Raw genomic sequence first — 27,356 nt, forward strand, 5'->3', positions numbered from 1 at the left:
CCCCCACAGACTTCAAAGCCTCTCCAGATCTCAGAGCCCCCCAGCTCTAAGAGCCTTCATAGCTCTCTCAGCCATCACAGCCCACACAGGCTGCTTAAGGTCCTTTAGTCCTCCAAACCCCTCAGCCCCAATATCACTCTAAGCCCCCACAGCCCCATAGCCCTCAGAGCCCCCAAAGACCTCAGAGACCCCTCAGGCCAGTCATCCCTCACAGCCTCCATCGACCTCAGAGCCCTCTAGCCCTCACAGAGCCCATAGCCCTTCACAGTCGACACAGCCCTCAGGGACCCCGTAGCCCTAGACAGCCCACATAGCCCTCACAGCCCCATATCACGCACAGCCCTCATACCGCAGAGCCCTCGCAGTCTCCACGGTTTTCCCAGCCGCCACAGCCCTCAAAGATCTCCTTGCCCCCACAGCCCTCTCAGTTCTCCCAGACCTCACAGCCCTCACAAGCCCCACAGGATCCCCACACGACCCCACCCCTCCTCAGCTGCCACAACCCTCACGCTCCCCGCGCACGCGCTCCGCGCCTGCGCCTCACGATGCCCGGCGCATGCGCACTCCCCTACGCCCGGCCTGTGGCCGCCTGCTCGGCCGTGCCCCGGATGTGGCTTCTGCCCGGGAAAATGGCGGCGCTGGGGTGGGCGGAGGCAGTGTGGTAGCGCCCGGTGCCGGTGCCATCCCCGCCATGGCGGACCTGGGCCGGCAACTGCACGAGTACCTCGCGCAGTCCAAGACTGCTACTGCTACCGGCCCCAGCGCGGTCCCCGCACCGCCGGCCGCCGGCGGCTCGCAGGAGGAGGCGGGGGACCGCGGCGGGCTGCGGGCCTGGCTGGGCGCGCTGAACCCGTTCCCGTCGGGCACCCCCGCGGGCGCTCCGGTGTGGCCTTGGACGGGAGAGGAGGACCCGTGGCTGTTGGGGCTGTCGCGCTGGCAGCGGCTGGCGGGCAGCGGGCTGTGCGTGCTTCTGGCCGCGCTGTGCTTCGGGCTGGCTGGGCTGTGCGTGCCGCTGCTGCTGCTGCGCGCCCGCAAGTTCGCGCTGCTCTGGTCACTCGGCTCGCTCTGTGCGCTGGGCGCTGCCGCGCTCCTGCGCGGGCCCGCCCGGCTGCTGCGGGAGCCCGGCCGCGGCGCGCTGCTGTACCTCGGGGCGCTCTTCGGGACGCTGTACGCCGCGCTGGCGCTGCGCAGCACCGCGCTCACGGCGCTGGGCGCCGCCGCGCAGCTCGGCATCGCCGCCGCCGCACTCCTGGCCGCGCTGCCCGGCGGTGCCGCCGGCCTGCGCCGCCTGGCCGGGCTGCTCCGCGCCGCGGTGTGCGGCCGAGGCAAGACACTGCCCCTGTGAGACCGGCCTGGGCGCCGTGGTGAGCCTGGCTCTGCGGCCGCACCGGGGGAGGACCGGCCGCGTCCCCGGGGGAGTCTCTCGCACACGGACTGAGAGCCTCGTGCTGTAGCCAGCCGACTCCGAGACGGGGGACGCCGCTTCTCTTCGCTTCCTCCGCGGCCCGTCACGTTTTTCTCGCCAGTGCTCGAGGAGCAGCAGCAGCGGCGGGGCAGCGCGGAGCGGCCGCGGTGACTCCGAGCTGAACGTGCCCCTGTGCGGGTGTCAGCCTGCCGAGCCGCCCCCCAGCTCGTTATTTGCCTTGCCGCACTGTCGCCTCCATTGCCGTGCTGTCGCATCGCTCCACCTCTGGGAGGGAGCTGGCAGCATCCTACTTGCTACCTCCAGGATGGGACCATGTGGCTGCTGCAGCAGCTGCTTCAGACCGTGAGATCGGAGCCGATGCGGTGCAATTACGGACTTGGCCGTTACAGAGGAGCAGCTGAGGTGCGCAAGGCTGACGGATGCTGAAACACGAAGATGATTTAGCAAAATGTGATCGAGTCTGGGGGAGAACATTCAAAAATTAACTGGTATTACCTCATTTTTGTGCTGACCCCTACACTATGAACACACACTGGTTTTGCTGTCACCTCAAACCAGTGGTGAATATGAAGACTGTGGCCACTGACCTGCATTTCTCTCTAAAAAGCAACTTTAAAATAACTATCCAGTAAGTGAAACAAACTTTCCTGGGGCTGTGGGTCACAAACACTGCCCATAATTATAAGGGGAGGGGGTGTTCCTGCATGATGATGAGAGGATGCAAGGTGCTAATGTTAGTTAAGGGCGTTGGCATTGGCAGGTACTGCTGCCTTACAGCTGCTGTAAGGGACCAAATCCTCGGGCTTTAAAAGGGTAGCTTCAGCTCTTAGAACCTTACTTTTGTGTATACATATTGCTCTCTGAACTTGGGCAGGAGTTGCTTACTTGTCACAGCCTGACCTTCAAAAATAGATCTGCAAGTAACTGGAGCTCTGCTTCAGTGCAGAAGCTGAGCTGCCTTACAAGGGTGCTGAATTCAGGCTGACAGAGCTGGGTGCTCCAGTTTGGGCCATGTGCTGGACTGCTGCAAGGAAACGGGACAACAGGGCCTCACCTGCACAGAGCCCCAAGTGAGTATCTCACTGAGCATTTGTGCCTCATGGAGAAAATAAAGCCACTGCAATACTTACCTGTTATAACTTTAGTTTTAACATATTCACCAAATACTTTTCTGAATGAAACTGAAATTGTTAAAGGGGGTACTTTAAGTGTACATAGATTGCTTTAATAAAATTATTTGTGTCCACTTGTCAGTATAGACATTTCACTAATGGTCACTTTTTTCCATTAAGAATGTAGGTCAGAGCTATCAGAATAGCATTAAATTAGCTCTCTTCTTTTTACAATTTCTAAGTTACAGTATTTAAAATTAATTTTATTCGTAACAGCAGAATAAAATTAAATCTGAGACAACCTCTAAACTGACAGGTAGAGCATAAGACCTTATGTGCAGCACTGGTAAAAGAACATGACCTGAGGAATACAGAAGTGTATTCCCATTAAATAATTGTGCCCATTTGCCAGCAATAGTGGGTATGATGGTATCACAGACTGGGAAGCTGCTTCTGTCTCTTCTGCTATGCTGTTACCTTCTAAGATTTTGTAGAAAATCTATCTAATTATCAGATCTTCTTAGGACTTTTTGAGCATATGATTGTGAAATACTTCAAAACTCCATTTAAAAATCTGTCCCTTGAAGAATATTACTTAACACCAAGTACCATAATAGTTTAAGGAATTAATCAATCATCAGAGGAAATACAAGTTGTCTAGATAAAGTTGCGTTTTCTCTTGCTAGGTACACTCTAACTTGTTTTGGTAGAGGACTGTGGTTTAATTAAAGCCTAAAGCTCATCCTCTAACTCATATATTCTAAGTATTAGACCTCTTTTAGCCCCTTAAACATATATAGGGCTTGCTAAAAAAAAAAGAGGGCAAGCTTTCCTCTTTGCCAGTGATTAAATCATTAGTATTTATAATGAGAACTTCAGGACAAATCCTAACTCCCAGGCATACACCCAGAGTCCCTCAGATAGAGCTAAAGAGCATTGCTTTCTCAAGGGAGAAAAGTGTGTCATACCAGATGCATCTCAGCTGTTTCTAGTTAATTCCTTTACGACCATTCTGTCTCTTCTGGAGCCCCATGGCAAGGATTTTATAGGCTAATGATCTGTTACAATTTTCAAATCAAAAACTAAGTAACAAACTGTACTTGTGACTGACTGAACCAAGAGAACAATTTAAGCATCTGTGCTTTGATGTCTTTAAGTAAGATGGGACATCAGGACTTGACCCAGTCTTTGAGCCAGTCTTTGGTAAACCTGACTTGTGTGAGAAGATGCAACAGCTGCCATGTGTTCCTGGGTTGCAGGAGCCTCTAGAACTACATTGTCTAGTCCTGATTATCACCTGAAATTCAAGGCAGGAGGGAGGGAAGCTTGGTAGTAATTTTTCATTATACATTATATGCTCTACTTTTAATACAGGACCTTCCTGAGAGGTATCTGTAGAATAGGTACTTACGTGATAAGATTTTTCACTGAGGCTTTAGGTATTAAAGGAGCCTTTTGATAACATGGTGGCTGGAGGTGAATAATGTGAATGATTTATGGGGAAAACAAACTCATGGTTCGTAAGCAGCTTTATTATGAAATGTGGGAAATGGGAATAACCCCTCCTCCTCATTTCCCTCCTTTAGTAAAACCAGGTAACAATATCCTAAAGAAAAAGACACTTAAAAAAATGTTATTATGGAAGCAATGAATTGCACTTCAGCAATTAATGCACCAGACTGCTGAGCACCCATAGCTTTAAACAATGTGTCACACAGCTGCTGTAAAACATACCAATCAAGCTGCTAAACTTTCCTCCTCAATTTCTATAAACAGATGCTGTTTTGAACAAAAATCCGGGACTCGCCTAGGTGAAGTGTAGAACAATATTTGCCGTGATGTCTGTCTTGTGATCCAGGTTATGCAACTCACACTTTGTCTCTGACAACTTGTTCTAAAAGCTGTTCCACTTTTTCTGTTTCAGGATGGCAGACTAGCAAGCAGCGGTGATTGCCTGCATTTTGGAATTTTAACATCAGCACCATTGTAATCGGTAGACAGCTGTGGCCAAAGGTGAAAATGAAACTTCTCTAGACATGATAAACCAAAAATAGGAATCGGCTCTCAGTATTTTAAATGGCTGAGATTTCAGGAGGTAGTAGTGTTGCTCCATCTGAAATGCAACTTTGCCTAAATACAACCCTCTATGGTAATAGGTGAGTAAAGAATCACACACTGTTGATTTTTTGTTAATTTTTGCGCAAATTACATTCTGTATTCATACAAAACCAACGTAACTCTTTGACAAACTGTACATATAGAAACAAGTTTCTGTCTGGAGGTGAACTGAAATCTGTGGAGATGCTCCATGTTCCACAATACTTAAAAAGAAATTCCAGCTCTTGACAAAACAAGAAAGTGAGGGAAATGGGAGGGGAAAGAACAAAACAAAGCTAGCTACAATACTGCAGCTAGAGGCAAATGACTGATTTAGGAAAAGAAAGACCCTTGTTAGGAACTAATGCACATTCAGTTATCCCAGTTAAGAATCCAGGTTCGTGGCATTGCAGGTGACTGAGTCCAGAGTAGCAGTCTATTTAAATATTGTCCCGCAAGGACTGGGCATGACCCAGTCAAAGCCTCTTCTATCGGCCTCTTCCCCCCCGAGATCCTCCTCTCCGTGACTGGCCAGAGTTCATGTTATTTCCTCTTCCCCAATTACTGCTGCTCCTTCCTCCTCGAGAGGGGTTATTGACTCCCCCGGGGCCTCCGCCAAAGGCTTCATCCCTGTGGAATCCATCGTGGGGGTCTCCATCCAGAGAACTGGACCTCCCAGATTTTGGCGCTCTCTGTGAAGGTCCTGAATTTCCTCGTCCTACAAAGGAAGCACAAGCAGTTACTGGTGTCAGTCTAAGCCGTGTCCCTTCTCAGGCACGCCATGTATTGAGCTGGTTCTGCTGTGGTGTTACCATTCACAAACCAGCTGCAGCTGAGACCTGCAATTTTATACCTCCTCCCTCAATACAATTTTCTTACACAGATTTAGTGTCTCCATTACAGTTCAGAAGATAGACAACAATCAAGCAATTCCTTGGGAATTAAAGGAGCTTATATTTGATACCGTCAGCAGTCACTGGACTGAAGTCAGAATAGGGATAGCTTGTTCTCCACACTGCCAGTTCTTGTCCTTCAAGAGCCACTATCTGTGGTTCTCTCTCTGTTTTTATTGCATAATACTTTTTTTTAATCCTAAACAACGACATTGCACTGTTGACAGATTGATACAGTTGAGGGTGATGGTGAAGATCATGAGTTACATTACTGTTTCATTCCATTTTTTGCTAAAAATAATGGAAAAATGCTTTATTTTACTACTAACCAGGAACAAAAACTACTCAAGCTCCTACTGCCAGGAATAGAATTTCCTAATTCTCACATACCTTTTTGGTTTTGATATGTAAAAGAACATTAAAAAAAACCCAACCCAATTCATTAGCCTAAAATAAGAAGCAGTATTTTGAAAAAACAAAATCAGCGGTAACCTTGTTTTATGGACACATACTACAGCTAAATTCAGATATTTTTGCTGCACTTTAGCAAGAGTGATTTTTGTTGACTTTGGTTGGTTCCATGTAAAACAGTAACCAAATTGTTTCCCAGAAACATTAATGAAGTTTTAATCTTCGAATGACTTTACCAATACAACTGAAGGTGACATAGCCCACATATGAAAAAGTATTGTTCATTGTTTGTTTATCAGGCTTTCTGCCATCATTCTAAACTTTGTTTAGCACATTATGAGTTAATTACCACACTTCTTGTGCCTGGACAACCATTGTTTTGACTTCAATAAAGAATCTGAGAGAGTTATCACAATCATTACTGAAGCTGGAGAAGGAATCCTTACAGATTTGATAGATGCTGGCTAAATTGAGAAACACAGCACGTGGATATGGAAGGAAAAATACTGGTAGAGAAGTTTATCAGCAGAGTTTTATTCAAAACATCTGTGAAGGAATGATAAAATCTGCTGTTAATGCTACACTGGGAACAGAGTCCACAGAGAGGAGGAGTGACACCGAGTTAAAACTGCATGAGCTTCAGAACAATGGTAAGGGAAGTGGGATGGGATTCAGTGGCATCAGAGACAAAGCTGTGCAGTCTAACTGCAGGCTGCCAGCTCAGCATCTGGAAACAAATGAGAAGGACCTTTGTCACTGGTCACTACCTGACAGTGGGTAGTCAGTGTGAGGACATTAAAGAAAGACAGTATTTACAAAAGAGAACAGAAGTCCTGAGATTTGTAAGAAATAGGATCAAGAACTGGTGTGACACTAGTAGGATGGTGGAACTGCCATACACAGCAAAAGGCTCTGAACCAGCTACTGACTCCAAAAGAATGTGTTTTCTGGGTTACAGTAGCATGTGACCACTTAGAGGAAACTGTAACACCAGGAACTATTGGGGAAGAATGGAGAAAGTGGAACAAATCCAAGAGAACTGTAGAAATCCATGGTTACACCACATCTTAAATAGTGTGTGCAATTCCTAGTTACCTCATTTAATTTAGGAAAGGATAATTTAAAACTCAAAATAGCACATACAGAGTAACAAGGATAGTGAAAGATACAGAACAACTTCTAGAAAGAATAAACAGATCAGAGCTCTGACTTGGAGAAGAGCTGGTTCAGGCTGGAAGTGGTGGAGTTTAGTGCAATCAGAGTGGCATTCAGAAATAACAGGAACCAACATTCAATTTAATTACAACACAAGACATCAAGTTAAATTAGTGAATGATAAGCATAAATCAAGAGAAAAACTTTTCCCTCCTTGTTTTTTAAAGCATAGTCTACTGCAATTAAGTTTTAGAGGTCTGTCCATGGATGTTGTGTTTATCAGAAGTCTATATATGAGTCTTAATGCAAGTAGAGAAGTACACAAAAGGTAACTAAAAAGCCATTAAATATAAAAATAATATTTTAGCAAGGTTCCAAACTACAGATCTTCATAGGTTTAGAGAACTCTTCAGAGACATATCACTACACAGGATCAATGTTCTTCTATTTGAGTTAAAGGATAACATCACCAGCATGAATATTAACAAGTAACTATTCTGAAAATGAGGAAAAAAAAAAGGTCTTAATGAGTTTTCCAGCTGGAGTAACAGGGAAGCAAAAACTATCTGCTTTTGATCAGGGCAGTAAAGAAGGGGATTCTGCTACACTGGAGACAAGATTTGGATTTGATGTTCAAAAATCCCTCTGTTCTTATGTTCCTGTAAGACTGGTCTTTAATTTCCCAGCTGGTAAAACCAGGTATTTACCAGCTCAGCTTTATCCCTTCTGAACAGAGAAGTTCTGGATAAACCTAATGCTGAAAACACATGCCAGTTTTACTTAAAGGTTTCAATCAAAGGGGCTTTTTACCTTTGCCCCTCTCCTCTGGAGGTCCACCTGGAGCATCCATGTCTCTGTGGTCAGAGGTTCCCGGTCCATCGTGCCAGGGACGTTTCCGTGGTGGCAGTGAGGCCATGTCCATGCCCTGGAGTGAAGAAGAACGTTCTCTGTTGGCTGGAGAGTGCCCATCGTGAGGAGGGTGATCTGGACGAGGACCTGTGCATGAAAACAAAGGATAAGTAATGTTCATTGGATCATTATTCCTCATTTTTGGAGGCAGCCACATAAATTTACAAACTGCCCACACTATTTGGCACACAATTTGAAGTTAAAATTATGTAAAGCTTCTCCTCCGTCCCATTTTTTAGTAAAAAAGCTAAAGGTAAAACAGATTTTAAAGATGATGGGAAAGAAAAGTGTGGCAGATGTAAAGTGTTTTTTCAGTATAAAATACTTTCATCTATTTTAGAGACAATCACATCTTCATTTTTTCATGTGTTGTTTGTGCTTTTTTTTTCCATTCTACAGCTCTGTCTTGCCCCATATGGGGTTGCCTCTAGTAACACAAATGCTGATACAAGCTGTCAGACATTACAGCTGAAAAGATATCAGCCAAGAGAAGGATTACTGTTGGCATTAATATACTTCTTAAAAAAACCCCCATGACATGTGATTCAGTCATCCAGAGGTGACAACTGCCCGGGCAGTTTGGGACTGTACAAGAATGCAACTGAAAATCAAGGCTTTGAGGCCACAATCACTTTTGTTCAGTAGGACAGCTGTATTTAAGAGCCAGGTAAATTCTGTACAGTTCTTTTTTCCTAAATTTAAAAGACCATAGAACTGCATTTGGCTTTTCTCCTGGTAAAATACTGGTAACAAACATATGAGGTACAGGAAAAAGACGTGATTTTTAAAATATTTTTTTAAGTGATTCTATTGTAGAAGTCTACAAACCTCACCAAAGGTTTTACCTGGTTCTCTGTTTCCATCCCAGGATTCTGGTTTCCGCCCTCCTTCAAAGCGTGGAAATTCATCTGGAGTAGGAAGCAAACCCTTCCGAGCTCCTGAGCAGTAAGAGAAGCAGGGAACAGGAGTGAGAAGAGACATTGTATTCATGAAAATAATGTCATCTGCCCAAGAAATGCCTCTCCTTCCTCATCCTTGCATTTCTGTGTGGAAGAACGGTCCCCTCACCTCTTAGAGCACCTCGACCTCGCCCCCGAGCACCATGGTCCCTTCCTCTGGAGTTTTCATCTGGAGAGTCAAAAGCATCATCTGGCCCAAAATCTTCAGGGCCAGGAAAGCCATCTCTGCCCCTGGGTCCCCGGCCCTCATGTCTCGAGGGTCCTCCTCTTCGGAAGCTACAAGAAAGAACATGATACAAATGTGGTTTTTAGGCATCATTGAGTCAGTTTCAGTTTAATTATCAAATAATTTCTGAACTGTTTCACTTAATGCTGCAACACATACAGTTACTAGAACAGGATTTTTAGGTGGGAAAGTGCTCATTTCTGCCTTTGAGCACTTTGATAGTAAGCTTTGTAATTTTCCTCTCATACTTCCTTCCACTGATTATGTTGGCTTTTCACACAAGAAAAAGATTGTTAAACATACTGCATTCATTTAATGAAAAGGTGGGAAAAACAACTGATGAGTGATGATAGATATAAGGTGAGGTAAGGCAAGGAAAAGTCTAAGTGAATTCCCCTTAACTCTGATGGTCTTACATTCCCCTTCTCTTTTTTTCCATTCCATTTCCATGATAAAACAAACTGAAAACACAGAAGCAATGAGAGTCATGGCTATAACAAAACATTACAGGATCTCATTCCTATTAATTCTATGATTCTTTTGCCAGACAATTCTCCTTTTCATTCCATTCTTCAAAGTTTACAATTTTAGCAAATGCATTTAGATTGCCCTTGGATCTGTAGGCACAGTGATGGCTGAACAGTGCACAGTGGCATTCTGCAACCTGAAGAGCAGTAATGAATTTTGTGTTGCAAAATGTAATTATGACACTGAAGTTGGTAATTGCTGTCTAGTAAGTACCAATGGCATCTCCAGGAATTTGGTAGGATTGGCTTCTGCACTGCATCTTAACTGAGTACAGCTCCTCCAGCGCCGCACTGGGGGACTTGGACAGCTCTTCAAAGAGGAGAATGGCTCTTCCTGAGCTGTCAGTGCCATGTCAGGTAAGCCTGCAGCTGGCTGTGTGAATAACTAGTAGTTTTGTTCCTGACATAAGCACTTTAAGCACCTGGAGCGTTTGCAAAGCACAGCCCTGCTCTGTGAGCACTGCGCTCCAAAGGACGCTTGTCTCAGTCACAGCCCAGCTGAGGTGTTCAGGTGGTGCAGGCACATGGTGCCGAGTCCCCACCATGCCACCCCACGCTACTCTGCCCACCCTCAGTGACAGCACACAGTGTGGAGCACTCCTTGCCCAGTCAGAGATGCCTCCCACCTCCCCGCTGTTCCCAGTTCCATACTGGCCAGACTGGGAGCACCACAATATTCCCATGGTGTTGGCTGTGTGCAGCATCCCCTTCCCCAGCTCATTAACGACACAGTGCATCCTATTACAAGCAAAACTTTAGATACTTTTATTTAGAATTTTAACAACATTAACCTTTTAATTACAAATTTAAATATTTTAACAGTAGTCATAACACAATACAATGTTTTTAAACTTTTACATTGTTTTTAATAAAAAACAATAGGTCTGTCTCCACCTCCCAGAAAACAAACACAATACAGAGAGGAGGCTGCTGTGCCTGTACAGGTACAACAGTGGATGGAGGAGTGCTGTGTATGGACCATGAACCATTTACATTAACCTGGATGGTTTGGGAAAACAAACTCAACAGTTTCAGGTACAAATGGTTCAAATAATCACAGAGCAATATTGTTTAGCCTTGAAACAGCACAGTCCTCTAGAGGTTTCTTAGAGGGGCTCCCACTTTAATACTGATATGGTGTGATTTGACTTAGCTTGGAAATTACCAAGATTTTCAACACAAGGCCCCAGGGCTGCAGGAACAGGGCCTTTCCTATGTCTTCCAGGCAACTTATGGGCACAGCTGAGTTTTGAAATCTACGATACCTATGCCTGACATAGCCACAGCTCCCAATATTGTGTTATGGATATCCTTATTTGCCTTTTCATATCAGTCACACATAAAACCCTGCCTTGCATCGGGTTCAGTTCCTGTTTGACTGCTCTCACATCTTCTTCCCCGAGGCCTAGGACCTTACTGTACACAACTACACACTGTGCAGATTAGCAGGCAGGAAGAGGCAGGTCTCTGCAGTAGAAGCATCATGTGGATATGCACAGGTAGAGTAAGAACAGGACAGGGATGAAAAGGATGGGAAATTAGAGAGAAACACACATACACACATTTGCCTCTCATGCTTGATCAAACCAGTTACAATCTCAATTTCAAACCAAGTCAGCTGAACGAGTGGTTGGGATTAAGTCCACCACAGCATCTGCAGTAAATGGCACCTAGTTCACCTTCATTCCAAGAAAATGATCAAATTTACAAGCACAATGAGCCTTTTAGGGCCCTGTGCCATTTCATTTCAAGCTCTCTGGGCAAACACTTGTACTCTGATAAATAGAATACTCTTAACTCTTAGTTCAAAAATCAGATTTACAGGTCACAAGGTTCTTGTTTCCCTTCCTGAAACTTTTCAAGAATCAGGACCATAATAAAATATTTTCCAGTCCCTAAGCATTTTCAATATAAGATCTGAAAATCTCTACTAAGCTTCTAAAAGTCTTGTCTGCTAAACTGCTTTTAGAGTTCTGTGATGCAGACCATTGGACCACTGGACCATCCAACTGGATTCTCTCTGGCTTTACTTTTTAAAAATGGCTTTAATTGTTACCTTCTTTTAGTTACTGTTCATTTCTTTTCATACTCTTCACACAAAAGGAAGTTACATCTTACAGAGCTAGGCAGAAAATAGCTAAAAGAAGAGCTGTATAGATGCAAAGTAAAAGGAATGTAAGAAAATGATTAAAAAGGCAACTAAAACACACAAAATTCACATTATGTGGAGACCACAGCATATTTGTACAAGCACATGTTCTTATACATAGAGAGTTGGTGGTCAGTGAGAGGCTTAGACCTTGGAGGCCAAATTTCACTTAATTAAAGTAGCATAAATCTGGAGCAATTTTGCTGACAGTTAATCTCGGAGACAGCATTAATTCCTCCATATTTACATTGGTAACTAAAAGCAAATTTATCCCTTTGTGATTTATTCCGAGATTGTGAGCAATGACAAGGACATTGCTGTAAATCACATTAATTTTGAGTTCTTCACTTGGCATTAAGAAATTAGTCAGAAAGAGAAATAAAATTCCTACAAGCAAACGCATGAAAAAATAGTCTCGACAGTCCAACAGATGCTGTAACTCTGTCCCTTCCATCTGGCAGTCAGATCACTGTTCCTGCTCCTTACAAGGGCATTGCATCTCATCCTACAGTCTCTACAGTCATGCTGTAGTTTGTGACTGGAGACAGAATCTCAAAATCCACTTCTAGTGTTCAAAAGTTTGTCACTTTAACCTTTAAGTCTCCTCTCAATTTTCATCAAAACCGTCTCAGATCTTCATCCTGTGTCACTGGATCTTCTCTACAAACTTTCCCCCTTCTCTTTACTTACTGTTTAAAGACACGGAAGCTGCTGTGTACAATGACCATTTTTCAAGTTTTCTTCTATTACTGAATGATTTTTATGGACTCTATACTCAGGTATATTAGAGTTTTCATTTCCTTATTGGTTTCCAGTTTATAAATCTGAAACAGATAGACTCCTTAATAAAAAGGAAACCAGGAATAAAAGAGTTCCCTCCATTTACCCTTTAACCCAAGAAAGAGAAATAGATTTATTCTTACCTCTCATCCCGCCTTCCTCGGAAGCGTGCATCCTCAGGATCCCGTGGATATCTGTCATCTGAAGGTCTCCGTCCTTCCCAAGCACCAGGAGGCCCACGGTTTGAACCACCTCCTTCAAATTCCCTGTGATCAGGAGGAAAGGGAGGCCCAGGTCCACCTCGTCTCCATTTCTCATCTTGCAGTGGTGGGCCTCCTCTCCCCTCGAATTCTCGTAACCGATGGCCAAATCTCTTATCAGGATGGAAGTCATCACGGAAGTCGTCTGGTCGATCAAAGTCATCATGGAAATCGGGGTGAGGTCCCCGTCTGTCTGGCATGCCCCTGCTGTCTCTGCCATCACTCCAGTCCTGGCCCCCTCGGAACAGGCCCCTCTCTGGCCCATGCTCGGGGCCACCACTGTTCTGGTCGTGCCGTCTGTCTGACAGCGGGCCCAGGTGATGGTTTGGTGGACCACGGGCATCACCTTGAGGGCAAAAGAAATCACAGCAGGTTTCTGTAACATTTTCTAGATCACTTTAGGATGCTCTAGTTCATACAGTTCTAGAAAGCATATGGGATAAATTTCACATTGAACAATACTTCTGGGAAAATTTTTCCTGTCTATTCCAGCCCACATTGATGGAAGCTTTTCTCTCAGCCAAGGCCCTGCATTGTGCTCCAGCCATTTCTGTCTGGGTGCACTGCACTGGGACAGCCCCTCCTTGAGGAGACTGACTCCCAGGAGAACAGACAATATATTTAATTACCTTTATTAAGACCAGGTCCTTGGTTGTGAGGGCCCAGACGACCTTGTCCTCCTTGCTGCCCCAGGCCTGGTATCAGTGGAGGAGGACCCGGGTTCTGTCCATCCTGTAAGCATGTAAGAAGAAAAGCCACGTGAATTGCCATGTGTGAGTAATTAATAATTTTTGTAAGAGTGCAAAACATTTTTCTTCCATAAAGTCTGCATCTGCACAGGCTGTACTATAGAAACATCTCATGTTCCAATGGTTTCAGCCTCAGTTTTCAGACATTCACATCAGTAATGCTTCAGTCCCTGAGAAACACACCATTTTATAGGAAACAGCACTTCAAGTATTCACATTTTACCTGTTGCAACCAAAGATGATAAAGCTCATATTCTTCCTGAGTATGAATATTCTATAAGAATGTATTGAATTTATTGAGTATTCAATACAAATATTCTATTCCTGGAAAATGAGGAAAATGTGTAAATTTGTTTGAAAAATATCACATACTGATTTACAGGCAGTGAAAGAGCTTCACAGACCAAAGACTTCATCTGGAAATGAACAAAAAGAGAAACTATATGTACAAAAATAATTACCAAGAATGTTGGGATGGGAGGGAAAACATCAGGGCCGTACAGGAACCTCTTCTCTAAACCTCTAAGTTGTTAACATGGAAATAACGAGTTACATTTTTAACATGATGGCAAAGTTCATTTTTCTTCATTTCAGGATAAAAAAAAAGTGCTAACCCCCAGCTAAGCACCATGAAACAAGGGAGTTTTCAGCACTGACAGGGATAAAGGCTGGAGCCACAGTCCCTCCTTTCTGAAGCAGAAGCAGTAGGGTGGGCAGAGGTTTGTGTGCTTTGTGTCATCCCAAAGAAAAAAAATAAAGCATATAAGTGTCTTCTGGTATTTTTTCTCATTTTTTTGGTGAATTTTAAAGGATAAAATAATGCTCTTTAAATTCAGGTGCTGTCACAGACTCATGAAAGATTTCTACAGGCACCAAATTTACACTGGACCTGCTGTGGTGACACTGGTTGGAAAACTGTGTTCAGACAATGGTCTGATTCTGCCTTTAGACAGCACAGGCCTGACAAAAAGTCATCACCTGGGGTTTGTGCTTGACTGGAACCAAAAAGGGGCATGTACAGAATTTACACTGTAGCTATAAAATCCAACAATAAAAATATGAACCAGACAGAGCTGAAACCTGCAGGATTGCTATACAAAATCATCTTCTACTGACATGACCAAAAAACCAATCCCTCCCCAAACCCTTACTAGAAACCCCTAAACATGTAATTTTTTCCTAGACACGTCCAGTATGGAAGATTTAGACTTGGCCCTCACACTGACTTGTTAAAACCCTTCCAGACTGCAGGCAGTCTGGAAATACTTAAAGACCTGTGTACTCCAGCACACCACCAGGTCATAATTACGCTGCTTAACTTCTCCATGAATCAAAGTTAAATAATTTTAATGCTCTAAAATTATTTTGGAGAAACACTACCTTTTTTTTATTTATGGTTGCCGAGAAGCAGGAAGTTTATTTGTGCATTTCTCCCATGGTATCTTGAAATATCGTTTTAAATTAAAAACCTATATTCAACTGCAATGTAGGTGATAAACACAAGAAAGCTCACAAATATATACCACGATCATCATATTTGCATTGAGTAATTTTATAAAAATGTTGGGAAAATAAGCAAAATAAAAGATCTGGCTTAATGCCCATTAAAAAAACCTCCAAAAATCCCCAAAAATACTTTCCTAGTGATGGAATGTTGACTTGAGTCCAGAACAAATCCATCCTCTGACTAGGTAAGAGCCAGCTATCACAGCGATTCTGCTGTTCCTGACCAAAACCTTGCTGGAGTTCCAGGATTTCCCATATATTTAGCAGATGCTTACTTAAAATAAATTTTATGGAACTTCTTCCATTTATGGAAGTGTTTAATCAAAGCAACAGTTTTTAGCACTCAGTAAATAACTCTCCTTAGCAGAAACCTTTATTACAGACAAACCATGCTTTGCCAAGTGGAGAACACAGAGCCCTAACTCTGCATTTTCATATTTTTGTTTCAAAATTCACTCCATGCCTCAAACTGGGCTTGAAACTGGAAAATATGCAGAGCTCAGAAAGAGGTATTTTACTAAAAGCTGGAAATGGCCTTGTGTATCCCAGCAAACCTCTGCTTCCAGTGTACAGCTGGTGCAGGTAACAGTGATACCTTACGTGGAGATTAACCCTTACAATTATCTATAATGTTCTGTATTCATGTCACAAGCCTTTGATAAAGCAGATATTCACACACTTCTGCTACTGAAAAGGAAGACAAGGGATTTGTAAAAGTTTACAGAAGAAAAAGGCCAAATTCAGAACACAAACTAAAGTCTATTGTTTTTAAAAACAATCACAGAGGGGGATTTTTTAAACAAGAACTACTGCTATATTCATATTACAAAGAAGCAAAATGGAGCAAAACCTGACATTATGAATTTTAAAATAGTTAATTTTTAAAACCCATTATCATACTAAAGGTGCACAAGGAAGGAAGAATGGTCTAAAATACCTCACTATTTCATCTTTTAGTATCTGTAAAAGCCTTTAAGATAGCAGTATTCACTGAAAATAACCAGCCATCTGCCAAAAGCACCCTACTGAATTCCAAACAGTGTCAGTGGCAAGGGCAGACAAAGACAGCCCTCCACAAACATGGTAATTATTCTCAAAGAAAAATGAGTCTCCCTGGGACAGCAATAAGAAACACCTCTGCTGGTTTAAGTTATATAGTTGGGGAACCAACACCCATTTGTGTAACTTGGATGTTTTTGAAATCTCAGCAACAGCAGCACATTAACAGCCTTCTGGAGGGAATTATTGATTTGCAAGGAAAAAATATTCAAATAAACCCACAACTTGTAGGCTACTCTGCTTCAATCTGAAAAGGAATCCCTGAGCTAAAGCTCCTTTGAATATTCAGTTCCTCGTTGTGATTGGTACTGGACTACACACAAAGTACTCTACATTTCTAAAGCTTTGACTGAAACTATTGAGTGCAGATCTAAAAGAGACAATTCTGGTTAAAAAACACCACACTTTTTTTTTTTTAATTAAGTAGATTTTTTTCCAAACTTCCCTTTCAAAATTCACCTAGCACTGAAGACAATTGAGACAAAGCACAGAACTGGTGCTATCCAGCTAGGAGCTTATGAGAGGCAATAACCACCAAGAGTGAGATGTGTAGTAGAGCAGAAAATGGAATGGGTAAACAGGCTGCAGCTGGTGCCAAACCAGACTTCCCAAAGCCTGACTTGACTCCCGTGGAATCAACTGGTGTGTCTATAAGCAGCACTGCCCAGTATTCCAGGCCAGCTATGTGTGATATCTTGCTGAGCTGGTGAGCCCTCCTGGAGCTGATGCTGAGGCAGCAGGGCATGGGGACAGCTCCCTGCTGTCAGCACACATCCAGGGCCTGCTCAGCACTTCCAGCTCAGTGCTCACCCCACTAGACCTGGGTCAGTCCTACACAAACCCATCCCATAACTGTGCTTCCTCTCCTGCTCCTCGGTAAATGGCGTGCTGAGGAGTTAACACTGGACAACGCTGTCTCTGAACTTGTGCTCTGGAAGTAGAGGTGGCTAGAGGCAGGAAACAGGACAGCTGTGTCCCTCCGTGCTCCTCTGCTCTTAGAGTGAACTCTTAGGTGCAATCAGACCTAAGCTGATTCCAGGTGTGTCAGCATCGATGATAAATTCATCCCACAGTTCAGATTAACTACTCTGGACAACTGAGAGTTGGCAATACCTTGCTTTAATTAATACATATGAGTTTTCTTATGTTCAGTTTCTTTAAATTCAACTTTTATTAGTGCTATTAGTGCTTGTCTGCTCCCCAGGAAATACCCCACTTAAGAAAGTTCAGCGTCTTTAAATTAAGAAAAAGGCAAAAAAAAAGAAAAGGCAAAAAAAAAAAAGGAATTTCTCTTAAGGTTACACATTTTCATAGCAGACTGGTTTCTGTACTAGTATTCCCAATAATCCCTTTTCCACAGCTACCTGCCATAGAATAGTTTGGCTTAGAAGTGACCTTAAAGATCACCTATTCCCAATCCCCTGCCACGGGCAGGAACACCTTCTGCTGTTTCCAAGCTACATAACCCTTATTATTATCACTTCAGTTTTCCTGAGGCCTCAGTCCTCCAAGGAATACCCAACCTCCATTCTCTCAGCTCCTGCTGTGCATTCCTACTGCACAAGTTATCATTCCCACATTCTTAAAACTCCCCTTGTTACGAAGACCACCACATACCTGATTGAATGGGGGACGAGGCCCGTCACCCAACAGAGGTGTTTTCTGCTGCTGGAAGGGCAGAGGGCCCTGGGAAGGGTGCGGCCCCCTCGAAGGGTTCGGCTGTCCCTGAGGTCCTTGCATGTTTCCTTGAGGCCCCACCAAAGAGCCTTGTGGAGGTCCCTGCTGGCCCTGTGGACCAGGTGGCCCACGCATTTCTTGTGGCGGTCCCAGCATTGTACCTTGAGGCGGGGGTCCCTGAAGGCCCCGCATCTCCTGGGGGCCATGTCCTAGTAAACCACTTTGCATATGAGGACCTCTCATTTCTTGTGGATGACCCATCATCATCCCTTGTGGATTAGGTCCCTGGTTATCTCTGGGTCCTGGTGGACCCTGCATCCCTCTTGGATTAAGTCCCATCAAAGGCCCTTGAGATATAGGGCCTTGCATCCCTTGAGATCCCGGAGCTCCTTGCATGCCGTGAGGAAGAGGTCCTTGCATTCCTCGTGGACCAGGTGGCCCCTGCATTCCTTGACCTCCAGGAGGACCCTGAGGACCCAAGTGACCTTGTGGGCCAGGTGGGCCCTGTGGTCCTAAATGAGTCTGAGACCCAGGCAGGCCCTGCGGTCCCAAGTGTCCCTGTGGGCCAGCATTACCCTGTGGACCCGGGGGCCCCATTGGCCCATGAGGGCCCGGATGTCTCTGCATTCCTTGATGTCCGTGTAAATCCTGAGGCCGTGGCATTCCTTGTGGGGGCCCTTGGGGGCCTGGAGGTCCTTGTGGTCCCATGAACCCTTGTGGACCTCCAGCTCCTTGGTGTAATGGACCTTGAGGTCCTATTTGTCCTTGGGGTCCTGGAGGTCTGAACTGTCCTTGTGGACCAGGAGGTCCCATCTGAGGCATATTCATTGGCATCTGCTGAGGTGGAAGGGGCTGCTGAAACCCTTGAGGCATCTGTGACATTGGGCCTTGCCCTGGGAAAGGCTGAGGTCCATGGAGAGATCCTCCTGGGGGTGGTGGCTGCACTTGCTCAGCTTGCTTTTGTGCAAGTCTCTCAATCTTCAATTGCTGTCCAAAAAAGAAACCCAGAAAATGAGCTAAGCACAGAAGTATGTTACAACTAAAAGTCAGAAGCACTCATCCCATTTCGCAGGAGTTTAAGAATTCTTTCCTTGTAATTAACAAAAATAACTAAAGACAAATTACTAACCAAAGAGACCCACAGATCAGTACTGGCAAACTGAGATGTGGGGGCCTCACTGAGGGTTTCACACCATCATGCATTAAGTGCAATATTCTGTCAGTTAGATGTCTTTTTGTAAAAAGGTGAAAACAGCCAAACAGGTGAAAGTGCCGCAGGAAGCTGCTCACTTTAGTGCTGAACTCCAAATCTATCACAGAAAGGACTAAAGCAATAATAACTGTTATTGTTAATAACTGTATTTCCACACATACCTCCAAGAGTTGTGGGTTTGTGTACTGAAGTGCTGCCATTTCCTGCTCAATCTCTGCCTGTGATTTCTTTTTCTCCTCCAGCTTAATATCCTCCTTTCTATCATTCAATGGCTCAGGTGGGGGAGGCAAAGGAACTTTATTTTGCATCCATGCCTATAAAGATTAGGAAACACAAGATTAATTCTGTAGAACAACACGTGTGCAACACATTGCAGCAATGAGAAAGGATATGCTGAAACATTTTGTAGTATGGATACTTGAAAGTAAAAACAATGCTGAATAAAACTTCCATATTTTATAACTTCTTCCCAGGTACAGATACAAGAGAGAAGGTATTTAAAAAAATATTTTATGTTTAAATAGTAATTAAACTAGCTACTGTGGTAAGTTGCACTGGGTGTTGATACAGAAGAGCTGATACCAAAAATCCAAAACATTTCAAAAGACACACACTTTTTGAAGTTGGGAAAATAACAGGTTGTTCTGTTCACTGTGTATCATGCACTTACCTGCTGAAACTGTGCTGGTATTGGTTTTGCATAGGGAACTTTTTTCTGTGGCACTTTCTTTTGGTCCTTTTGCATTACCTCCTCCATTCCCCAATCCAGTCCTGGGATTGTCATTTCAATGTCATTGGACTCATCTTTCCCTTTGGCACCAGGGAAACAAACAGTCAGAGCAATGCTGGCTTACAGAAAGATCCTTTATTTTTTTCACAGAGATTTTCAGCTCATCCTTCTTGACATTGCAAATATGAACAACACAGAACTTTAGAAAAGAGCATCTATGCTCCCAAAGAATAGGAAAAGAATGAAAAAGAAGTCACACAATATCTGGACTGCTCAGGACAATGCTTCCCCATAGCTATTACTTACCCATCTGCTCCTGCTCCATGGCTATTTTCAATTGTTCAGGTATTCCCATCCCAGGAATAACTGCCAGGCTGTTGGGCTCCAGATCATCTAGAGAACAAAAAAAAAAAATTATACTTGGAAAATTTTTCTTTACATTACCATTTTAGCCCTTTGGATTCTCACATGCTTTTACCATTAGTATCACATTCCAATAGTAAATACATATTTTACAACTGGTAGGTCACAATTTAGTTTCATACATGAATTACAGGATATTAAAAAAACTGCAAGTTCAGATTCATAAATAAACCCCAAAAGGTCAGAAACTATGTCCTTTCAGGAAAGTTACATTAGGGCAGAAGCTGAGAAAAAGAAATAATAACCCATAACCAGTCCCATTTTTGTTATAACAAATCTATATATTCTAAAACTTAAATTGTATTTAAGTCCTGCATTTTCATTTCCTGTCCCCCCCCCCCCCCAAAAAAAAATCAAAAATCTGAAGAAACAGATGCAACTACAGGTGGCTGAGGCACACCATTGAGCTGGGCATTCCTGAGAAGCCTAAAATTTTTGAGCTAAATCCTTATGAGGGGAGTAAAGTTTAAAGGTTTTAGTAGAATTCAATAATTTGAAAGCTTTTCCTGTTGCAGCTCAGGACTGTGGGAAGCCTTGAAGACAGATGACGCTTTCAGGAAGAAAAGTAAACTGGATATATTTGCCAGAGGGAGAGCCAAACCTCCTTCCTGTGATTGACAGAGCAGGTCTTACCTCCTGGAGCTGTGGAAACAGAATAAAACCCATTGTTGGAATCATGATCGCTGACAACGTGGAGAGTAAAATCATCCCTAGAAAAAGATATTTTTGCCCCAGTGGTCACCAATGCTATAATTCTTCTTCCTCACCTTACCCAGAAGCATCACCTAATGACCTAGGCCTGTTCTTGACCCCAATTGTCTTCCTTCCATATTGAAGAAAGTGCCTTACCATATTCCACACCATCCTCTGACATCCCAGGCAGCAGGTTCAAGTTGTAACGATCTCGCATTTTATCTCCAGGCCGATTTCTAGTCCAAAACTTGCTGTCAAAAGGAAGTTATATGATCTCATTAAGGGTCAAGAGCATTAACAACTTTTAATCTGATTAGTTCTTTGATTTTTAGTATAGTATCTTGATTATATAAGGTTTCAACTCTTACTAAATCATGTTCAGCTCTAGATCTGAACACAGATATGAGCTTCAAGCCAAAAATAAAAACCCCAACGAGTACTGTAATGAATTGCATAGTTACAAGTTAGAAGGTGCTTCAAAGTGTAATGTGTGTAAGTACAAGGCATCAACATCAGATCCTGAAAAAAAAAATAATTCTAGTCCATTCCAAAACCTTCTTGCTCAAGTATATTTTTCATATACACTAAATATGCACATGGCCCCACAAAAATTTACTGCATTTATAAAATGCACTATGGTTATAGCATGTCCAACCTGAAAACGCAACCTACAGCCTCTGAACATGTCTGCAGTGTCAAAAGACATGACCAGTAGATGATCTGCAGGAAAAACTACTGTGGAGATAAGAGTATTTCTTCAGCAAGAAACTACAAGAATTCCTTCTTTAAACATTTCTTCAGTGGATTTAAAAGCTCCCACAAACCAAAACTGTAATATTTTTTAAGGCTTCCTTAGAGCAAGGACAAGAAGTTAGACTCCACCTTGCAATATAAAGTGTCAGTGCCACCTAGCGCCTCCTAATAACATTAGTTGTGTCTCTGCTTTGGCCACTGGTTGTGTAACAGAACCATCCCAATCTATTCACTGATGCCAAGCACTGTTCTAGTTTCTAAAAGTACATACATTTCCTTAGACCTTCTCTTTAAATACTTGGAATTACCTGGTGTGATCATTTGAGCCTGAACAGAGAATGTGTCCGAGGGGATGCCATGCCAGACTCCAGATCATTCCTTCGTGGGCCATTTCCATTCCACCAACCTCCTTCTCAACCCTGATGCATTAAAAAAAGAGAAAATCAATCATACACAGCTGAATATCTCCTATAGCTACAATAGAAAACTTTTGCTATTCAGTTGTTGTTCATCCTCTATCCCATGTCTTGTCAAACTTAAACCTCTGTCATTTTTCTGCTGGGTGAACTGATTGTTCCCAGTGGTTTTAATAGGCAGTTCCGTAATGAAGGGATTTTTAATTGTACATTTAAAACCAAAATAATTACAGCACCTCAGAACAAGCTTTAAGAAACCAGGAGTTTCAACCATTCATCACCATCTTGACACATGGCGGTTTTGTGCAAGCAATTGTATCCTTTGAAGCACATTTCTACAGGAAAACTTCTTCATAAATGAAGCATATTAACAAATTCCTCATGTACAGGGAAAAACTATTATCATAAATATGCAGGCTAAATATGGATTCAAAGGAGAAAAGAGGTATTTCGTGTTTAGTCTGACAACTTGCACAACTGACCAACATCTTTCCAGTGTGCTGATGAAAATGCCACATACCCAACATGCCAGAACAACAAGGACCCATCAGATCCTCCACTGGCAAACAGCCCTTCGTGAACAGGATGCCAGGCCACAGCTGAAACACACAGTGAGCCACGATCAGAAGGTGTAATACTAGGATTTCTAATAAATGGAAATAATTTTAATTTTTAATCCAAGCTTAATAATAACAATCTACATAATAAAACAAATTCTGACCTGTGGCCTCTTTCTTATGACCCCTGAAGACCTGAAGTTCCTCTTTCAGGTTACGGATGTCAAAGAGCTTACAGAGATGGTCACGAGAAGCTGTCAGCAGCCAGTTACCATTGAGATTCAGTTTCACCTCCATCACTGTGTTTTTATGAGCATGTCTGCAAGCAGAGAGAAACAGATTGTTTGTCCTGAAACTGATTTCTCAGACACAGATAAAAATTTGCCAGTCACAAATATTCAGGTCAATAACAAGGCAGTGCAGGCTACTAAAGCAGAACACCGGGGCTTTCTGTGCAAAGGCCCTATGCTTTGACCTTGGTCTTTTACTTCAGAGCAAGTGGTAGCACTCACTGAGACAGTATCCAGTTACTGGGCATGTTTCTACTGCCCCATAAGAAAGTTTTCATCAGCCAGATGAAACACCTCATTTGTTTTTCCATATCTCAGTCTGAATGAGAACTGTGTGACTAGACTGTCTGTGAAAAAGGACAAAGTAAATTTAAATAACAAATATTAAAGTCTCAATTTTCCAGGTACAGACTTGTCTTCATATAACCTCTGGATTTTCTTGCACAGCTAAAGCACTAGCTTTATGTTTGAAGCAACTGTGTATGGCTGAAAAGCTGTGAAAGGAGGTAAGAAGGGAATTAAGAAAAAATTGTTTTATAAAGTTAGCTTATATTTGAGCAAATCAAAAGTCTTACAGTGTGGCAAGGCTCTGGCCAGTCTTTGGATCCCAGAACTTGATGGGCTGTTGGCTATCTTTACTTCCTGAAACAACTAATCCCTTTGTTGGATGCCAGTCAACACATTTCACATCTGCTCCATGTCCTGTTAAGAAGATAAAAATCGTCCATTCTGAGATTTCACAGACACTGAAAAGACACTGAAAAATTACAGGGTGCACACCTTATAACTAATGTAAAACTGAATGAAAAACATCACAGAGCACAGGTTACAAAACATAAACTAAATAAAATCTCTTCCAAGTCATTTAGCTTGACTTCCTTCCCACTAATTAATAGGAGCATTTTCTCCTCAGATTATGCCCTCAAATCAAGCTCATAGGAAAAATTATCTAAGAAGTTTCTGTTTAAATTGATACTTTTCTTTAGGCTTTGGCCCTATACAATTTCACAGTATTTTAAATGTAACTCTGATGAAGCATTTATATAGAGGTGGTGAGGTAAAATGACTCTGTTACACTTCACTTTCAGTGAAAAACTGTAGAAGTATAAAGCAAATTCCTATTTGTTCCTATCTTATCAGTACTATCCTTTTGCTGTCCTGTCAGAAAATAAGCAAAGAAATTAAATAATGGATCTGAAAACTAAATTAGTATATGATGAAAAGAAATCTTATGAGATGTGATCTCTTATCAGTTTACAGGGATTCAGGTTTTTCCAATGCTTAAGAATTAGCAGAGAAAAACCCTTGTGATATAATTTCCTTTTAAATTGACTGACCTTGACAGAGAATCAGTGCTGTTCAGATGAGCTAAAATCCATTAAAAAAACCCAACCAAACAAAAAAGCCTGTTCCTGCTGCATGACAAAATGAGGTTTCTGAGGTTAACTATAGGAATTCAGAGAAGAAATAACAAACAATAATTTCTTTCTCCAATCTCTCTCCACACCAGCCCACTTCAAGGGAGGGCCAACAGTAATAGTCCATCCCAGAAAATGAGGCAGCATGCAGTAACTGAAGAAAAAAGCAATTTGAGAAAGGAGGCTCTGCCTGCAACACAAAGGCACTGAAGTTATAAATGGCATGGAAGAATGGGAGCATACTCCACGAAAGACTAAGGACTCCCATCAATTCAGACAGCTCCCACACAGACTGCTTTGCTACACAGTGGAACATGTAAGTTTAAGCAGCACAAGCTGTCTTAATACAGATCTCACTTTGACATTAAAAATAAGTATCAGTTGAAATTTTCCTGAGGCCACAGAAAATTCAAATTAGAATTGAAGCCTTTATGAGCCCTGAAATCACAAGCCAACGATTAAAAGGATAAAAGCAGTTACTGTTTATTGAGAGATCCCTCAGGTGCACTCATGGCACAATGCACAGCAGAATGCACACAGGGCCACAACACTTCTATAGGTTTAGCAAATTGGCACAAGAATCCTCAATTAGAAGTACTGTTAATGAAGTAATTCTCCCCTTTCTCCTACCCCCCCAATGTTTATGTCTACATACATGGCAAAGTAGAAGAAAGGCCTTGGTTCACTGAAGAAGCGAGATAAGAACAGGATTCCAGGAATGTGTCTGTCTAACAAAGTACTGGAAGAATACTGAGTGCTAGCTAAGAAAGGAATAAGCAATATACTTGTATCTTAAAACAGAAGCAACCTGATAACACATAGAGTACGCTCTCAAGTGAGTGCAACTTTCCTCCTCCCTGGAGGAAAGGACAGATAGGGAAGAGGTTCTTGACCAAAGAAGAAATGAATCCAGCCTTGGTAAGTATATGGGAACAACTTTAACAACTGACAATATAGATGAAGGAACCCAACTCCTCCCCAGCCACAGCGGGCAGAATTATCTTTGGAATATGCAGGGCTTCAGAGAAGAGCAATATCCTCAAGTTGCCAAGACCATCAGTGTGCTCTGGTGGTCTGGGCTACCAGCAGAGAGGCACTCCTGAGGTGTTGCGTTTCCTTTCTCTCTGGCTTTTCTAATGTAGAAAGAAGTGACAGGCACTGTCTGTCTGCATTTGTTCTGACTAAGTCTCTTGACTGAAACATGAAGCTGAATGCTGAACAAATCTTGCTTCCCAGTATTTATTTGGAAGGAACAATTCAGCCAGGAGTAAGGGAGAGAAAGCGCTCCTCCTCCACAGTGGAGGGGAATCCACGCTTGCAAATTTCCAGCTAAGGATATTCTGTGGGTAGTTGCCATCATGTAGTCCTCAGGGAAAGACAGGGCATTTTAAATCAAGGGCAAAACCAGGCCCTTATAGAAAAACACTCCATTAAAGTTAATACTTGGTTGAACTGTATGAAAATGTGTTCAGACAAGAATACTTGAGTACCATCATAGATATGAAATAAACAAAGCCCAGCAAAATTGTAACAACCCCTACCCGCAGGGACTGGAGTGACACTGGCATTGCTGCTCCTGAAATACAGACAATTAGCAATGGAAAAGCACAGGGAGACGTAGGGCTAACTCTGCTTGACAGAAAAGATTGCATCCAGAAAACAAGAGATGCTGGTGAAAGGTCATGCCTGGGTGATAGCTCATCCTGTGCAAGGCCCTGGTTTAGGCTCTTCTTGAGTTAAGCCAGCCCAAATACAAATATGTACCCTGAGAAAAGTAAGGCTTAGAATGGGCAATCTTAAACAGAGCAATTGAAGCATCAACCCTTCCAAAGTCTTCAAAAAAAGGAGAGACAGTGACACACAGCACCAACCTGATGGGCTTTTGAGAGCCAAGTTTGATAGTCACTACCCATTAGGCCCAGAGCACGGAGCTGAGAAGCAGGAGAAGATGCCAGGACACTCAGAACTTGTAATCAGAGCAGATAAATCACTGTGTACTTATCAAAAGGCTTCTGGCTATCAGCACATTAGTATTGTCCATGGGGATCAGAAGAAACTTATATTATTGAAAAACATAATCATTATAATCTTTGTATGATTAAACAGCTAACTGGCAGTTCCTGCAGAGAGCATTCTTTCAACCAAGGCACTCTGGATTATGGCAGCAGAGGGGAAAACTGGGACCCTCCTTTGTAATCTAGCCAGTGATGCATCCTGCCCTCAGCAGAGCCATCTCAGCCAAAGCTCTGCAGAAATGGGATCATCACACACTTAGCTTTAGGTTCCTAATGCAATGAAGCATTCTCAAGAGAAAATAAAATTTTCCCTACAACAAATACGCTTTAAATGAACTATTCCTAAGGGACGAACTAACTCAGAACATTTACATAACCAAAATAACTGAATAGCATCATCTAATCAGATCTTTCTTAATTTCTTTTAAAATGGAAGCAATTGACGTTGTATATTGCTTTTCCTTCTTTCTGCTGGTAGACGCACACACTATTATCTGTAATGAGACACATGATGCAGAAAATACATTTAAAATAGCATTCCAGGAAAAAGCCACCTCACAGATTTTATTTCACAGTTGTTTTCAGTTCTTAGTGTTGGGAATCAGCCTCTCCTCTGGTACAAAACCCCCTTGTCCCCAAATGCCAAGCTGAGAAAACCTTAATTCATGCAAATCTCTGCAGTTTACATTCCCTGTTTGCTGACAACAGCTTTTGCTCAGTAATTTCAACAGTCACACACGTCTGCCTCTCTGATCAGAGCTTCAGGGTGAGAATTCCTCCCCGAATAACTCCTGCTCCTTTGCATGGACCTTATTAACAATTCCCTGTCTAACAGGGATGCTTTATGGATAAATGAATTGAAATGTGTGAATTGTGTAGGAGTTGTGGAAATGGAAGGCCCATCAACCAACTAAAATGAAAGACTGAATGCAAAGATTGAGAAACTCAACTCA

General features: G+C 42.8%; 2 protein-coding genes across 7 annotated transcripts in view; one reads left to right on the forward strand and one right to left on the reverse strand.

Annotated features, from left to right (window-relative positions):
* The first annotated feature begins 555 nt into the window (after positions 1-555).
* On the forward strand, positions 556-4,552 carry SFT2D3 (SFT2 domain containing 3). Of its 4 annotated transcripts, none has more exons than XR_011152785.1 (2): positions 556-2,496; positions 4,463-4,552. XR_011152785.1 is itself a non-coding variant. In XM_069024623.1 (1 exon), the coding sequence occupies exon 1, from the start codon at positions 557-559 to the stop codon at positions 1,343-1,345; it is 789 nt and encodes a 262-aa protein (XP_068880724.1). In that variant the 5' UTR covers position 556; the 3' UTR covers positions 1,346-3,950. The 4 variants fall into 4 exon arrangements, 1 of the variants encoding a protein (XP_068880724.1); XR_011152787.1 differs by having other exon boundaries at positions 556-2,054; positions 4,463-4,547; XR_011152786.1 differs by lacking the exon at positions 4,463-4,552 and having other exon boundaries at positions 556-2,054; positions 2,368-3,950.
* Positions 4,050-27,356, reverse strand: part of WDR33 (WD repeat domain 33) — a 69,723-nt gene continuing 46,416 nt past the window's right edge. The window contains exons 8-22 of one of the 3 annotated variants that reach the window (XM_069024618.1): positions 23,546-23,672; positions 22,845-22,999; positions 22,644-22,722; positions 22,016-22,126; positions 21,111-21,205; positions 20,145-20,231; positions 19,779-19,918; positions 19,270-19,422; positions 17,836-18,882; positions 13,534-13,636; positions 12,788-13,250; positions 9,072-9,238; positions 8,849-8,941; positions 7,905-8,090; positions 4,050-5,353 (exon numbers count right to left, since the gene is read on the reverse strand). In XM_069024618.1, coding sequence (XP_068880719.1) covers positions 5,124-5,353; positions 7,905-8,090; positions 8,849-8,941; positions 9,072-9,238; positions 12,788-13,250; positions 13,534-13,636; positions 17,836-18,882; positions 19,270-19,422; positions 19,779-19,918; positions 20,145-20,231; positions 21,111-21,205; positions 22,016-22,126; positions 22,644-22,722; positions 22,845-22,999; positions 23,546-23,672 — 3,236 coding nt within the window. In that variant the 3' untranslated portion in view covers positions 4,050-5,123. Of the gene's footprint in view, positions 5,354-7,904; positions 8,091-8,848; positions 8,942-9,071; positions 9,239-10,456; positions 12,689-12,787; positions 13,251-13,533; positions 13,637-17,835; positions 18,883-19,269; positions 19,423-19,778; positions 19,919-20,144; positions 20,232-20,752; positions 20,904-21,110; positions 21,206-22,015; positions 22,127-22,643; positions 22,723-22,844; positions 23,000-23,545; positions 23,673-27,356 lie in introns of those variants that run through there. The other 2 variants (XM_069024619.1, XM_069024620.1) reach the window with 2 other exon arrangements.

This window comes from Aphelocoma coerulescens, chromosome 9 (genome assembly GCF_041296385.1).
Source record: "Aphelocoma coerulescens isolate FSJ_1873_10779 chromosome 9, UR_Acoe_1.0, whole genome shotgun sequence".
NCBI classification, from domain to species: Eukaryota; Metazoa; Chordata; class Aves; order Passeriformes; family Corvidae; genus Aphelocoma; species Aphelocoma coerulescens.